This window comes from Dendropsophus ebraccatus, chromosome 4 (assembly GCF_027789765.1).
Source record: "Dendropsophus ebraccatus isolate aDenEbr1 chromosome 4, aDenEbr1.pat, whole genome shotgun sequence".
Classification (NCBI taxonomy): domain Eukaryota; kingdom Metazoa; phylum Chordata; class Amphibia; order Anura; family Hylidae; genus Dendropsophus; species Dendropsophus ebraccatus.
The window spans coordinates 59470631-59488163 of NC_091457.1; the positions used below are offsets into that span (position 1 = coordinate 59470631).

The following is a 17533-nucleotide window of genomic DNA, read 5'->3' on the forward strand; positions in this document are numbered from 1 at the left end:
TATAGCCTATGCCAGAATTCAACATTTCTTTTTTTTTTTCCTTTTTTTCTTATTTGGCTTAAGTACTTAATTCTGCAGGTAGCGCTAAATGGGAAAATAAAATACTGTCCAGATTTAAAATGACAGGACAGAAAGTATGTGCAGTGCACTGATAAAATATCTTGAATAGAACTGACCTTTCATGTAGCTGAAAGTTACTTGGGAATTTGTCCTTATAATTACCATATAGATTATTTTTATTTCTTTCCTGCAATGAAACACTTCTCCGAACAGCAGTGGTGATTGAATGGAAATTGAACTTGTTAACATTCTCTTCTGCTTAGTCTGTTGTATGTAAGAGAAGGTTAGCTTTGATGAATTTAGAAATTCTTTTTCCTCTCAATATACACAAACCCCCCCAGTCAAATATATTATATTGGGACCTTTTATCTTCAGCTCTGAAAAGCTGAATAGGTTTTACTAAATGAGTGAAAACATTTATATTGTTACCTGTGTGCTTTTCCTTGTATCAAGAAGACAAATAGCTGACAATGTGTCTAAAGCCTGGTAAATATATTTACACAGATTACTTGTACAAGAGAAGGAAATTAGATTTTGTTGGGATAAGAGAAATTTTATTAATTAAAATGCTTAGAATAGTAGAATGAAGTCAACCGACATGAAAGCAGTGAAAGGCTATGTTCACACATAGTCAAAATGACGATCGTTATTTGTAGTTAAATTACAGACGTCCAACAAAAATGGACATCATTTTGACAGTGTGTGAACATAGCCAAACAGTGCGTTGAAAGGGATATTTACTTATTATGTATTGGCTCATGTTAAATACCCTCTTAAGTGCAGAGGTTTTAAGTTTCCTTCAAGAAGGAAGGGCTGAGAGTAAGCAATTTGGAACACAACAAGGCCTTGAGAAGGCACTTGCATACTTCTATATGCACACAAGAAGATCAGTTCTCCTTGGATAGTTGGTGGACCAAAGAAACAATTTGGTTCGGCTATGTTCACACTATGTTTAATCGTTGTTAAACTGCCGACTGCTGGGCTGCATTTAGCCTATTCCGCCACCGCACATTACATTGTGTGAACAGCTATTATTCCTAGATGCTGTTGAGTGAACAGCGTCCAGAAATAATAGGCAAGCACATTATTTTAAGGTCCATTCTAAAGAACGGGTTTTAATATAACGCTATGAGAACACAGCGGGCATTGACTTCAATGCAATGCTTCCCCTGCAGTAAAGAATGGACACTGATTCCATTGCAATCAGCGTCCATTCTTTACTCAAAAATATGTAGTATGAACATAGCCTTAAAGTGTAACTGTCACTTTAGGTGAGTGTTTCAGAATTTGCTGTCCTATGTGTGTGTACATGAGGAGTGGCACTTTTTCTAGCCATTCTGTCCCTAAAATATGTCATAGAAGTTCCCAGACCAGTACTAAGCAGTCAGATGTGATTTTAACCATTTCTTTGGCCAGAAAGACTACATCCTCTCTGTCTGCTTGTTAGCACTTCCTACTCTTTTATCCCCGCACTATTACATCAAACATCTATGGGCCATACTTGGCTGATAACGACCATTTCCGTTGATAATCATTTGGTGTAGTAGTGCCCGTTAAAAGACCATGATTAGTCAACATACATGATATCTGCTTATTGTGGTCTTTTAACAGGTTGAAAAAGCACGATAATGAGAGCGATGGTCTGTTGCACATTGCTCCGTGTAATAAGAACGGTGGCAGCAGCTTACTACAACGGATCACGTGGACAATCCAAGTCTCTTTCAGCCAGCTCCTCTCCCTGCTCCCCATCCCTGAGATTAGGGCAGCATGCCACTGTGTTTGAATCTGCCATTTCTGTAAATAGGGAAGTCACATTGGTGAGGTCAATGTAATATTTTATAGAAAGAAAAGAAGCAAAGCACCCAACTGAGGTGTGTTTGTGCCAATGCCATACACATCAGATAACTCTTTTAAATAGCTTACATATAGTATGTTTTTTAAGTGGCTGTATAAATGCTTTCCCTTTTGGCTTTCTGGGCATACTGAGAATCGTAGTATTGCAACAGCTGGAGAGCTACAGGTTGGGAAATACTGCTCTACATCATCATTTAGGGAAAGAATTTTAAGAGAGTGTAATAAAAAAAAAGTTTGAAGACAATATGAGCTTGTTTCACATACTCGTGTTTATCAAGACTATAGAACAACTTTAAGGCAAGGAAGTCTGGAAAGTCTCAGTATCGCACAAGCAAAAACATTACACAGAGCCTCAGGTCCTTAAAAACTGGCAGAGTCTAGTTAATCATCTGTAATGATCTTCTATTTGTACAGGAGATACCATATAGTGAAAAGAAGGCATTTCTGGGAGCCATTTTGTAAAATGCTGTTGGCATTATTATAACACTGTTATTGACTCCCAGTGACCATATGAATAATGTCATTTCTTTTATTTGGGACTTCAGGCTCCTCAATGGAGTGCTCATGATATTTTTTGAAATTCTACTCATCCATCTTATTGTCTTTTTCTTTTCCATGAACTCCTCCAGATACAATTTTCTTTCTTATTGTACTAGACTTTAAATAGCCAATCATGACATTTTTTTCTCCCTGCCCATCAATATTATACCATGCTTATACATGTCAGCTGATGCTTCTCCCAGTTAGGATGCTCCTCTTGTCCTGCTATGTGCCTACATGGTTCTTCCAATTCCACAGCTTCTAATCTGTGGACTGGAGCTCAATGCCTTTAATGTATCTCATGACTATCGATCCTTACAGCTTTAGGGTTGTGAATAGTCAAAAATTAGAATGGCTAATGGAAATATTGGCACTATCTGGTGATCAAAGGATATGCCACATGTTTAAAAAGGAAACCTGCCATGTGGAAAGCCAGGAGTAGACATCCGGGCAGAGATACGGCCACAGCTAGTTATGGCTCTGCCTATAATCACACTCTGCAAGTTAGATTAATAGGCAAAGATGTTTCTACATTACATACTGCTGGGATATAGAAGTCTTTTTGTCAGTCATGCGTGTAGATCGTGATTAAGGACAAAGAGCAGTGACTAGCTATGGCCAATCTCCACCCTGACATCTACTTATGGCTAATTGGCATATGGTGTGGCTATATAATACAGATATTTCTTGGATTTACAGTACTGGTTTGAAATCCTGCATACATGGTAGGTAGGGTAGTTTTATTCCCTATAGCGTGGTCTGAGCAGCCTGGAGTGATCAATTAAAACAATTGTGCAGGGTTAATGTATGTTCAGATTGAGGAATCCGAGCGGAGAAGTTCTGGCAGATTCCATTGTTCATCCCAGCTCGCATCTCCACCTGTGCCACAAACTCAATTCTATGCACAGGGCAGAGATGCACGCGGCCATGAGCGGGGACGAGCAACGGAATCTGCCAAAACTTCTCCATGCGGATCCCTCAAAACATACCCTAAGAAAAAAAAGCTCCACCCTTTAATGGGCTGTGTTTGGCATTGCAGGTCAGCCTTATTCGTTTGAATGGGAATATTATTCAATACCAGACACTATCCAGCTTTATTAAACCCAAATATTAATGTAAAGTGTACCACATGTCCAAGAATTTTTATTTTCCAAACCTGAACTGAATGTGAACTAATAAAATACATTTTCCGACCGCATTGCCTTCTAAGGCCACCTGATAAAGAGCAGCTGTTGCCTTATGCATAAACTGCATGTATGTCAGTAAACAGTGTGTACAAGGGTTAAAGTCCAATGTTTAGCTATTACAATTATCTATTCAGGTTGAGTAAAAGGAAAGGCAGTCATTAGCACATCCTAATCATGGCTGGATTTTAATGTCTCATTAAAGTAATTAGCCCTCTGCCTGACTTTTACAGATTCTAACTCCACCAAAGGAATCTTGACACATGGAGAGGAGCAAAATCATTCTGTCACTTTATGAATTGACTTATTTTCTGTGACAGATTAATATGTGATATTTTCCTTTGTTGAGTCTGATGTACATGCTAGTTACGATCATAGAATATAAACCAAGTGCAAACAGTAGTAAATAAAACCACTAAGAGTTCAGCTTAGGGAGCAACTCACAATATGGGCTAAAGAAAGAAGTTCTGTTTACTAGGTTTTCTATTTTAGGCTATATTAACCCATTAAGAACTGCATTTTGTTTCCCTATTTTCACTTCCAAATTCTAAAGTCCAAGAAAATAATTTTTCCTGTCAAAATAAAATTTAAGGGCTTGTTTTTTGCAGGGCAGGTTGCATTTTTAAATGCCATATTTTGAGCTTCTTATAATAAATTGACAATTTTTGTTAGCTTTTTGTCCATTGAAGAAAAACGGCAATTTATAATTTTTTTCAGGCTTTGGTTCTAGGGGGGGAGGATAGGGATAAAAAAACAAAACAAAAAAAAACAGCAGCTCTGGCATTGACCTTTTACATTTTATTTCACTTTGTTTTTTATTTTATTTTATTGGTCATGTCTCCTTGTTCCACTACTAGACCAGGTGATTGGCAGTAAAATACACTAAAATAGGGCCTATATCAGATGACTTACCGCCATACAAAGCAGTTGCCGCTGTTGACCATTTTGAATGTATGGGGTGACAGATGGAGCCCTTCATTTGTCTAACTAGGATGTCAGTCAGTATTGACCACAAAATCTTTAAGGTTTTTGGCTTCTGTGCTCATGCCATCACTATGTCATATATTTAGATCAGTTGGTATGAACTGCATAGCTTCCATAACATAATTAAATGGCAGGAGTGGGATGACGTGCAGTTTTGGTTCATGCTACTAAGCCAGTGGCACCCCATGTGTATTTTACACAGGTATTCTGTTCTTTGTGAATTGAGATGGAGAAAAAAAACCTTGAACATTTATGTTGGTTAAAATATAGGTGCTGAGATGCAATATAGGCTTAAATGGGTGCCATATTATGACCCTACACTATGCAAAACTTACAGAGATATGTAAGACAAGGAGGCAGATTTATTAAAGTTGTGCCAGTGGCATACAGTACAGATTGTTACCTATTCCATAGTGTACATCAGCCATAACCCCCACCTGCCTGATGGGTGGGCAGGGAGGGTTTGACAAGGCAGTAATTTATTAAGGTCTACATCTGAAAACCGTCATAAACCATGCAAAAATCTACACCTGCTTCTGAGAAAGGCGCAGGGCTGGCCAGCTTTATTAAGAGACACATTTACAGGGTCGTGTAAATGGGGACAGAGCTTTATTTAAGACTGACATATCAGTATTCCAGTCTTAATAAACCTTCCCCAGTGTATTTCATAATCTATTATATGTTGCATTTCCTTGAGTTTTTTTTTTTTATAAACAATTTATTCAATTTTGTAGTTGTACAAAAGAATCATATAACCAGCAGTTATAAAAGAATAAAACAGCAAGTCGTACAACATTTAAGAAAGGGAGGACGGGGGAGCACCGTACTAAAAGGTGCATAGTTATAACTTGTCCACTTAAATCCAGGAAAGGTCACAAGTGAGATGGAATAGTTCTACGTGTCCATTAGTTCCAACGGGCAGATCCCGTCCAGTCATCGGAGAATGAGTTTGCAACCTTGAACACAACTATTAATGCAATAGATGTAAGCAACTCACCTGCCGTGGATCCAGCGGCGTCCTTCTCGGCCTCAGCCCCGTCTGACGGCGCTAAGACACAGCGCCGCATCAGCCGCCGGAGCCGCATGACATTACGGAGACCCGACGGCGTCCTTGACACGTCCGTGTCACGGCCGGCTTCCGCCCAGCTCTCCCAGCTGAGTGCAGTCACACTCAGGCTGAGGGGCAGATCGCTCTGCCATTCAGCCTGCAGTGTCTCAGCTGCACAAGGTTTGGATTCAGGAGGCCGGACCAATGAGAGGCTGGTCTGGAATCCTGATCCAGTCTAAAGTGTAGCCAGTATCAGACTCCTTTGCTGGCTATTAGATTGTTCTAGTCCCAGCTCCCCTGATCCTGGTTCTGCCTTCCCTGCCCTATCCTTCCTCTGTTGTTGCTGCGTTTTCTGACCTTCTGCCTTTTACCGACTTCCCGCTTGTCTTTCGATTTTGTACCCCGCTGCCCGTGTGTTGCTAACTTGGCTTGTTGACTTCGCTCTATTGTGTACGTTCGTCTGTCTTTGTTTCATGTTTACACTTATATCAGTATAGGGACCAGCACCGTGGTTGTCCGCGACCGTTTAGGGTCGTTGCGGCAAGCAGGTAGGGTCAGAAGGTGAGTCTAGCTTCAGGGCTCACTGTCTCGTACTATTTCTGCCTACCGAGTCTGACAATAGATTGTTGGATTCACTAGTTAATATGTTGCCAATGGACATCATGAGATGTTAATATAACTCCCCGCCCGCTATAAGATGCGGACAAGCAGTATAAGCCAACATTATAACAAAAAAACAAAAAAAAACTAATTCACAACAAAAAAAGAAAAGAAAAAGAACTATAACAAAAACAAGATCAACTAAGTTCCTGTGTCCTGGTACCTGGGGTTTGAGCCTCATCATTTGTGGTAGTGTAGACTTCCCATCAAGATAATTATGTGTGGGTTTAAGATGACCGTCAAATGAGAACAAATCAAATGCATGAGCCAAAGCCTTATCAGGTGGGAGAGGGAGGCGAGGAAGATGTGCAGGGGGCCTCAGGAGCCTGAAACTTAAGGATTCCCAGAGACCCCTTCAGATCCTCTGTTAGGTACCAAGTCGATTGGGTGAAAGGTTTGATTAGCAAAGGCACCTCAGCAGCGGGGATGTATTTGGTAATGAAAGGCTTCCATTTCCGAAAAAGAGGGTCTTCCTTGAGTTTTTATCATGCATCCATTGTTTTGACAGGAAAGCTAACACTGCATACAGTATTTTGGCTCTGAACTTTCCTTTTTCTAGCAACGTCTTCACTTTCTGATAATGCAGCCCAATCTGATTCTGTGGAGGAGCTATATTACCAGACATAGCTGATCAAAGGGAATGGTAATTAAAGGACTAAATAATCCTAGAAATAAATGTTATATTTAAACAGGAGATAATGTCAAGCCCCACTGTCAGTCTGAGGGGAAGGGGTTCTGCAAGTTCATAAACCAACAGACTTGTAGAAATTTTGCAGAGAACAAAGGGTTTATTATCCTGTGGATCCGTTCCATTTTCAGCTGGAGACCTGCCGAGGAGGTGGGGCTAAACTAATGGAGTACAGCTAGCAAATTTTATTTTGTCTACACAACCCCTTTAAGCCCCTTGTTTCTTATCATTTAGTGAAAAGAGCTAATCTGTTTATAGTTATGTCTGAAAATATCTGCCTATTGTTTGCGATTTTTGACCACCCCTTTTCGAAAGTATTTACAGAGTCTTTTACTTGTATTTCTGTCTACACTCTTTATGACCTTATATTTAGCTAACACGAGCACATTTTCAATTAATACAGTGTTGGGGCTATGTTGGCTAATGTGTTGCAGATAAAACAGTTATTTCATGGGTCATTAATGTGTTTAATGCGTGGAACATTCTATTAAAACAAGCACTTATTATTTTTATGAAGATGTTTATTACTATGGTTAACAGCCAGAGTACAACTAGATTTTTGAAGGCCATAATCATTCATCTTATGTGAGGTTGCCTCTTTTGTTTGTGGCTTTCTTTTAGCAGAAGATTTGGATTATCATCAGCGAGCAGCCAAAGGTTTTTTGTTATTTCAAGCTGAGATTGATAGATGTTGTGGAAATTACATGCAATACAATTACACACCTTCAAAGATTTACAGCAGTGCTGCTAAATAGCTATGAAACAGAATAAGAACAAAGGAGAAAGGAAATTGTTTATAATGGAATTTAGGACATAAACGATACTGTGCAGATCAGCAGTCACAATTCTGGTTACATAGTCTCTAAATGTAATGCAAGCATTAGCTTAAATGTACATCAGAGAAATAAATAGCAATACTTAATAATCACAGGAATAAATATGAAGGCTATAGTAAATATGTGAATAGGCCTTTCAGCTTCCCTTTAAAAACATCTATGTTAAATTAAGCATTTCCATAAATTATAATTGCAGCCAGGTACTGTTATTTGATGGTTTCCAAATATAAGACCAGTACATGAAAGTATTCCTTCATTCGTGCCCATATTAGCAATGACACAGTTGTTTGAAACTAGTAACATTATCAAATGCAAAGATCATTTTGTCTTGGCATACCTAACTCATTGAGCTATTATAAAGACAATGTTCATGTCTTTCACAATTATGGGGGAGATTTATCAAAGGTTGTAAAATACACACTGGTGTAAACTACCCACAACAAACAATCACAGTCCTGTTTCACAAAGCGATTTTTCGATAATTAACTATAAACGATCTCAAAAGACCGCTATGGTGATCGACCTGTAATCGTTTACCCAATTACACGGAATGACAATCGTTACTTGTGATCGTTCTTGCGTTCACCCTCTCATAGCTAATGTGTTTGGTGTAATAAGATGTCATTCGGGTGGCTCACGGTACCGATGAACAATGCACAAACGATTTGCAAACGATTAGTGATAAAAATAGATCCAAATTCTATCAAGCGACCAACAACTTCTCGTTGGTCGTTTAATCATTGTCTATTACTCATAATCATTGTCTATTACTCAAAATTATTATACTTTAATTACTAACGATCTAACGATTTTTCGAACAATAATCGTCCCATGGAATGGGACCCTAACTGTGATTGGTTGCTGTGTGCACTTTACACCTGTGTATATTTTACACCCTTTGATAAATGTGGGCCACTGTGTTAACTAGTTTTACTGTCCAATTTATTTTGCATTGATGGCATAACATCTGCTCTTGATCATAGTATGCCACTATAGTAGCAGCCCCCCCCCCACACACACACCATCTAATGGCATTTCATAGAGATACACACACACACACACACACACACACATATATCTTTGATAAACGCCATAAAAAGTCTATTCAATAGCACAGCAAGAACAGTGAAAACCAGTTGAAGACTTTCTCTCAGCAGTCATTACAGAGCATGTTGGGAAAATGAGCATTTTATTACCGCCTGTTAAGTTCTTATACAAGTGACATTTTATTTTACATCAAGTCAATTTATGGCTTTGACTTTTAAATTTAGTTGAGCCAAGTAAATTAACACATGCCGGATCTGATTTCTCAGTTCTTGCTCTAGTTCTCCTTATAGTTAAACATGTAAATCAAAGCGTTTTGAAGACTGTTTGTATTCTTATTGAAGGCAGGGCATTTTCATGTTAGTTATACATTTAGGTTTTGTTTGCATTGTGTTTCTTTCATGTTCGGTTCAGGAGATGTAAAGTGCTATCTCAATAATTAAAATAAATAGATAAGACATTGCTTAGGTGATTTCAAACTATTCAATGATTTGAATGAAGCATAATAAGAATAAGAACTATGCTATCTCCTATATAGTTATGATTTCAAAATGTTTTTTTCCCCCACTTGTAAGCATGGTGAGGATAAATGGCTGCTCTGCTCTTCTTTTTAACTGAAGACTCTGTTTATCCCGATGGCTATGGCTATGGTAACGCTTGCTCTCAAATTGACTATCCGTAATGTTGTGTGGATGTTAAGTTACCAACCCTTGTGGGACCTAAAGATGTGTCATATCACAGAAACAGTGCCACCCAGTATGAAGACAAGCGGGGCAGTTATTTACCCCAATTATCAAACCACTACATTTAAGCCAAAGCACTAATTAAGAAAATAAGCCTTTTGCCTAAAGTGATCCTTTTATTACTACACTACACTGTACTGTAAAATTACAATCCCCTTCCCAAATGAATGCAGTTTGTAAAAATAGAACATGCTTCTTTGGTAGATTTTTCCCCTCCCCCCTAATAAATCCTAATGTGTTGACCTACAAATCTTTTTAGCCAGTTAGGTCAATGACTGAACACTTGCTTATCTGTTTTGTGAGTTTACATAAAAATTGCTTCCCCAGCTGCATAAAAGATAGCACCTACTGTTAAGTGCTTTGTCGTATAAACACAGCTTGCATTACACAGGTATTTGTAGTTACTATTTAACTGCCAGAGATAAAAACAAATACACTGTTGACTAGAGTTCTGCTTTACCAACACTATATTTTTCATGAATTCTTTTAAATGGCAATCCACTAGAAACAATCCCTCCACATAAAACTCTCCTGTGATGGCCTTCATGACACTGACATAATATCCACAAAACTTAGCTACAGAAAATAAATTTTTAATGTAAAAAAATATTGAAACATTACAGCTGTGTTATACTTACATACATTTTCTTTTACTTCTTACTGTGATCTGTTATGAATTATTATAATGAAAATCTAACCCACTTCAAAAATGAAAAATGTATTTTTGGATAATGCAGAAATTTTGAATAAAACTATATCATGACAGGTGCTTTTGATAGGTGCAAGACTTTTCAAGATACATACCTGGAAGACTTTTCGCTGTATTTTGGTATTTATGAAAATCGGTTAGAACAATTCATTTTTTTTTAACTAAGCAAGTAACCTAATAGATACATGAAAACTTCTCAAGGTGAACCATGCCAGACCATTCTCTTCCCTGACATCTACTATTGGTGAAATAAAGAGAATGATACACATTAGATGGTTGGCCACGCCAATCCAAATTAGTGTCTTCAGCTGAATAATATAATGTGAATGTCAAGCTTAAATTTTATAGGCCAATTGTATCTTGTGTGTGTGTTGGGGGGCAGTACCCTGGTCTGTTCTTCCTACTTCTGAAACAAGTGGTTGAGATCAGGACCTGACACATTATCCCATCACTGGCCGAGATGGGACACTGCTGAGGCCCTGATCCTCTGATGTGGCATCCTGCACCCAGGTGCTTGTGTTGGAATCAGGAAGAATACAGAAGACACTGCCGAACAGGAGTGTCTGGGGACCAGGGTGAAATCGTCACTAGGTAAGTATCCTTTTTTTTTTTTTTTTTTACTTAAAGGTTGACATACTCTTTTTTTGTACAAATATACAATGGACACATAATTTTAATATTGTACCTTATAATTCTAGTAAAGAGTTTAAACCAATGCTGTAGCCATTTTCTTTAAATAGCATTACCTTTTATCTATGATGGGAAGTCAAGTTTTAATAGAATTAAGATTTAATGGTTAATAGCGTGACTATATGATCCCCTTTCTTTTTCTCTAGGATCAAAGGCAGACTCAGATGTCCCAGTATCGTCAGGATCCTTCATTAATAATGAGGTCACTGGTACACATGTCAGATGTGGCACGGGCAGGAATTATGTCTCAAAGTCAGCTTACCACCATAAACCAGTCTCAACTAAGTGCTCAGCTAGGACTTAATATTGGAACACCTTCCATTCCCCATACATCTCCTTCACCTCCAGCAAGCAAGTCTGCGACTCCATCCCCCTCTAGTTCAGTTAATGAAGAAGATGGTGAGGAAACAAACAGGGTATGTATTATTATATAGATTTAATCTAGATTAATATTGCTGCAATGACGATAGTTATTTTGTAACAACTAACCTTTCCAGGCTATGTTTACACACATTTTACCAATTTTTTTTATTTATTTTTTCAATTACTTTTAGGCTATGTTTTCACTTTTTTATTATTATTGTTTAGCAGGAATTTTTTGGATGGCTGTAATTTTGGCCCCAAAATGTGGCAGTTTTATGCAAATTATGTCCTATATGTTTCTCCTCTCCTGCATGCTGCCATACTGCATGTATCTTCTTTCTCTCTATCTGTCTATCCCTCAGTAACCCCCCAGAGTAGCATCTAAATGATAATAAATTACTAATAAAAACTATTTAGAAAATCTTTTTTTTTTTTTTTTTTTTGACAGATTGACATAAAAATCATTACACAACTAGTGTACATAGGTTTTAAGATACGTGTTGTGTTTTTTTTTTTTTTATTACCACATGCCTGAATGCAGATAGTACTCTGAATACCATCAGTGCGGTTACTTTATTCAAAGAAAATACTAAAAACACTCTTGTGTCAAATCTCTGAATAGATATTCTTCTTGGTAATAGCAAATTATAAATAATTTAAATTTCAGCAGAATGTGTAGTTATTTTCAACTTACCTTCAAGAGATTTCAGTCTGCCAAAACAGGAGCTGAAAGTAATTTATTATTCAGAAATATGAATTAAAAGACAACAGAGAGAAGACAAAATACTACAACTATTTAATTTTAATCTTTGCTGCTTATTTTTGATATAATGGCCTAGCTTAATGAAAATTTTTATTTTTTGTTTCAAATATATTATTTAATTAGATGAACCTAGTGCCGTATTTTGTTATGGGCGTAGACATGATTAATACTAAATGTAAGGATGCAGTGAATATTTGGCTAAAATACACATTGTATTATCTTTCAGACCATTGGAGAAAAAAGGGCTGCACCCGATTCTGGGAAAAAGCCTAAGACTCCAAAGAAGAAGAAAAAGAAAGATCCAAATGAACCGCAGAAACCTGTGTCTGCATACGCTCTGTTTTTTAGGGATACACAAGCTGCAATCAAAGGGCAGAACCCTAATGCAACGTTTGGTGAAGTATCCAAAATTGTGGCTTCAATGTGGGATGGCCTTGGAGAAGAGCAAAAACAGGTACGATACCTATTGACTGTTGTAGAAAGGTATTGTAGTTTAGTCTATGATACCTCTTTGTATGATTTTCTAGTATGGATGCACCTCTCAGCCTGTATTCCATATCATAAATGCTCCAATGACCTGCTAGGGGTTTTCATGACCCAGATTATTTCCTTCTTATAAGGAAAATACAGTGCATGACTAGAAATCTTCTACAAATGAATAGGGTTGTGACAGACTATTATGCCTATGTCTATGGGGCTTTCTGTAATGCATATATCTAAATGCTGTTAAAAAAAAAGAAAAACTCAAAGTGGCTGTTCTCATAATAGAGTACACAAAAAACAACTAAAAACAATTTGCCTAATATTTGGATGTTTTTACGGGTTATTTTCTGCTAAGAACTCTAGTTATATGGAATATACTGGTGCAACAGTTTAGAATTAAAGTATATTAAATGATCAATAAGTACATGCTCAGAGAAATCATTGTTGTCACAAGAAGTTTGGAATGAAAGTGCCTTGTGGTAAAAATGTATGATGTTTTTTAATTATTATTTGGAGCCTGTTAATGTAACATGAAGGCATTGTGTACAAGTTTCTAAGACATCTGCTCTCTAGCAGACTTCCCCTGTTATGATTTAATGATGGTGATTAATCAAGCCTATTTGTAGTTGTGTGCAACAACTGGGCCTTTGTTGAATGGCACAAAAAATATTCAGCAAAGGCCAGACTTCTGCAGGCAGGAAGTCATGAAAAGCATAATCGCAGCCATTCAGAGAACTGGGTGAATTATCAAAGGATTGCTCTAGTTTTGTACTTGACTGGCCGTTTTCTAATGAGCAGTTTTATAACTGTAAAAATGATAAATATTGGTAAAATGTAGCTTGTAGTATTAATACAAAATAATGTCTGAAACACAACACTTATGATAACATTCTTTATAGTTTTAAAGTTTCAGCAATTTGGGAACAGTTATTTACAGTATTTTAATGCATGCCATTTCCTTCTTAACATTCATAATATGCATAAACCATATGCTGTTCCGCATATTAATCTATTGAAGCAGGGGCTGACCGCAAATGGTTGGATTTTATTTTCTTAACATTATAGTAGCTATTAACAGCTATGGTGCAACCTGTGTCTCTGAATAATACTGATTATTGTTTCATGACAACACTACTTAAAGACAATTTCTGTCTACTTGTATTTGCGTTCAGGTGTATAAAAGGAAAACAGAAGCTGCCAAAAAGGAATACTTAAAAGCTCTTGCAGCCTACAGAGCGAGTTTGGTGTCCAAGGTAAGAATTTTTAAATAAATAAATATATATATATATATATATATATATATATATATATATATATATATATATATGTGTAGGCTATGTTCCCACACAGTATTTTTGCTTTTGGCAAATGACAGCGATTATTTCAAAACAATGGCAGTTGTTTTGAAATAACAGCAATTTGTTATTAAATGGCGGCCATCCACTCAATTTCAACAGTGTGTGGACATATCCTATCTGTGTTTGCAATCCATTTCTGGTTTTGGTTGAAAAAGTATTTTCCGAGTTGTGACGACATCAAAACATGGAGGCAAATGAGATCTAGCAGAGGTTCAGGAGCATGTAACACGGTGCTTCAGTAGCACAGTGATTTTCCATCCGCACCCTACCCCTTTGTCATCATCTGGCTGTGGATTGTCAGGAGAGCCTCACATATCTTGTATCGACAGCTGAAGATGTATTGGCCCTTAAGTATATTATTAGCATTAAAATGAACTAAATAGGTAAATACTTGAGTTTTCCCATTCATTAAGTGGGTGTTTATTAACAAATGAATAGTGTACTATGAAAAAATATGTGGCTTAAACAAACATAGTGCTGTACGTAACTCTTTCACACTGTTTTTAGTGTTCAGTGAAGCTATACATTGGGAAGTCCTATGTATTCATATGATATACATATAACAAATGCCTCTTACTCATCGCCTGTGCTAAAAAACAATATACTATGTGTTATACATTTCTTAATTTACTGGATACTGCTGTATGGAATAGCTCATAGGTCTGAGCGATTCCATCCAGCATAAAAACACCCAATCAAAAGTAAAAGTTACTTTTTTGGCCTAAATCATGTCATAGATAGGGGTGTATGGGTAATATTACTGCATTCGTCAGAAGATTGTCCAGTATATACAGCAAATGTTGACCACAATCATTGTGTAAAACTAGTCTTTTTTGCCTTTATTTACAATAGTAATGATATAAGCAAAACAATTTGCAGTTAGAGTTAAATAACTGCAAGGCAAATGCAAATTAGTGTGTGCAAGACATAGTATCATTGTAAGGCTCTGGTATTTGTTCATAATGTATTATTTTTATTGTTAAAACCATGTAAGCTCCACAGTAACAGATAATGTAAGCAAATACATTTAATATAGTGTTATATTTTTTTTCTACAGCTTCCAACACATTCTAGTTACAATTAAAAATGGAGCTTTGACAACATACTGTGTGATAGTCCTTGATAGACATTCACTGGATAGGCTAGCCCTTTTCATCACAAACTGTTGACCTTTATTGAGCTGACAGCAGATGCATTTATGACTAGTGTGGCACAAACACCAGTAACAGGATTACATGAAGTATTTGATTTCTATCAACATTTAAAAGTTTGACATCCTCTGCTAAATGTAACATGTTGAATATTTTGACATCAATACTATTTAGAGGTTGAGATTTGTATCACTTTGCTATGGTTATGTTCTGCTTTATTTCCCTGGGCATTTTAGTTTTTAATGGAGTAATACCATATTGTGTTTTATCTTTTAAAACAGGCTGCGGCAGAATCTGCAGAAGCTCAGACAATACGGTCTGTCCAGCAAACACTGGCATCAACGAACCTCTCATCAACCCTGCTCCTAAACTCCTCACTTTCTCAGCACGCCTCTCTTTCTGTGGCAGCTCAGAATCTCCAGCAGTCAATTCCAAGGGCCATCGCACCAAAACCTTTAAGCATGAGACTACCATCTAACCAGATTGTGACCTCGGTAACCATTGCACCAAACATGCCATCCACTATGGGAACTCCATTAATGAGCTCTATGGGTGCGCCGATGGTTGCCACTCCACCGTCCTCTCAAGTGAGTCCATCGCTGCAGAGCCAACAGCATCATATCCAACAATTGCAGCATCAGCAATTGCAACAAATGCAACAGCAGCAGCTTCACCAGCACCAAATGCACCAGCAGATCCAGCAGCAAATGCAGCAGCAGCATTTTCAACTTCATATGCAGCAGCAGCTCCAACAGCAGCAACAGCAGCAGCAACTTCAGCAACAAATGCAACAACAACTGCAACACATACATCTACAGCAGATGCAGCAACAACAACAGCAGCAGCAGATGCAACATATTCAGCATCAGTCACAATTGTCTCCTCAGCAGCCATCTCCTGCCCCTTCCCAAACTGGTGTACCTTCCCAGATATCATCCCCCATCCCCCATATCAGTAGTCCTTCCCCAGCATCCCAACATCACCAGCCATTGATACAGTCCCAGGCACAGACTCAAGTGCTTTCTCAAGTCAGTATTTTCTAATCCTCCAAGGGTTTCATTGTAGGATCTTTTCATCTTTTTAAGAGAAGGTGCATATTCTGTATATTGTTCAAACGTGTTATGCTAGAAGGCATAATGGACCAAGTGAGACTAATATGTGTCTATTAGATAGGCAATAAAGGACAGTGTAACTTGTATCATATTTTAGCATCCTCAAAATCTCTTCTCTGGAAACTAAAGAATGAAGACTTTTTGTTTTCATGTGATTGCATTTTTTAATTTATTGATTTTATTTCCTAAAATATGTGAATTGTGTGATCCTAAAACACACTGGGAAATCACTAAAAAAAAACAAAAAAAAACTGTGGACACTTTGATTGGACTGACCATGCGACAACGCATTTAAAGGCGACCTCAATGCATTGCCTGCATTGGAAGCTCACAGAGACAAAATGTATGCTACCTGTAAAGTGATAATGTCACGACCATGCAAGTGCATTTGTATGAAATATACATAGTTAATGGCATTTTTGTCATATGATATGATGTAAATCACAGATGTTTGCCAAAGTTCTTATTTTTTCATGTTTTGTCTATATCAAAATGGAAAAAAAAGCTAAAAAAAAAAACAAACAAAACTAAAAATTCTGATTAACAACCAAAATTTAAGTTTAGAAAACACTGTAATGGTACATTGCCTCTGTGTCCCACATCTGCATTTGGACAGAAATGTGAATATAGTGTGCTAAAGTGACACATTTCTTATTAAAACAATGTATTTTTTAAAAGGGAAATGCACTTAAATACTGTATATGGTTATTCTAAGAGCTAAAGTAAACTAATGCTACAAGTACTGTATGAACAGTAGAATATTTAAAAAGGGTACCCTAATAAGGTGTATATATTTTCTTTCTTTCTCAGTTGTACGTTTCATTTCTTGTAAATTGTTTTCATAAACAAGGCTTTAATGTAACACTGGTTACACAAACATTAATTGCTACATCGCTTATTGTGTTTTTATGCTGTTTTATACTTTTTTATGAGTTCTGATAGCACCAGTTAAGTTGTTTGTATTTTTGCTTAACTGAAAAAAAAATGCTTTTATCTTGTGATAGAATAAAAACATTTCTGTAATAGGTTGCATGATGTTTGTTTATTTATTTTTGGATTTGCATCTATTTTTTTTAAAGTGAACCTGATATCACTTTAAATTTGCCTGAATCACAAGTCATACGGGCAGTCCAGCCTCCAGCCTTAATTGATAGGTCTCTGCCTGTTTGGATATAGTGAAAGATCCATCAAACAACGCTGGTGGGGCAGGCAGGAGCCATCTAGGACTGGTCTAATGTTTTTTTTTGTTTAGACAGAATTAAA

General features: G+C 37.1%; 1 protein-coding gene across 2 annotated transcripts in view; it reads left to right on the top strand.

The window, feature by feature from the left end:
* Positions 1 to 17159, top strand: part of TOX3 (TOX high mobility group box family member 3) — an 89278-nt gene extending 72119 nt beyond the window's left edge. For both annotated transcript variants that reach the window (XM_069968431.1, XM_069968432.1), the window contains 4 exons: positions 11187 to 11456; positions 12393 to 12620; positions 13822 to 13902; positions 15440 to 17159. In XM_069968431.1, coding sequence (XP_069824532.1) covers positions 11187 to 11456; positions 12393 to 12620; positions 13822 to 13902; positions 15440 to 16201 — 1341 coding nt within the window. In that variant the 3' untranslated portion in view covers positions 16202 to 17159. The remainder of the gene's footprint in view (positions 1 to 11186; positions 11457 to 12392; positions 12621 to 13821; positions 13903 to 15439) is intronic.
* Positions 17160 to 17533: the final 374 nt, after the last annotated feature.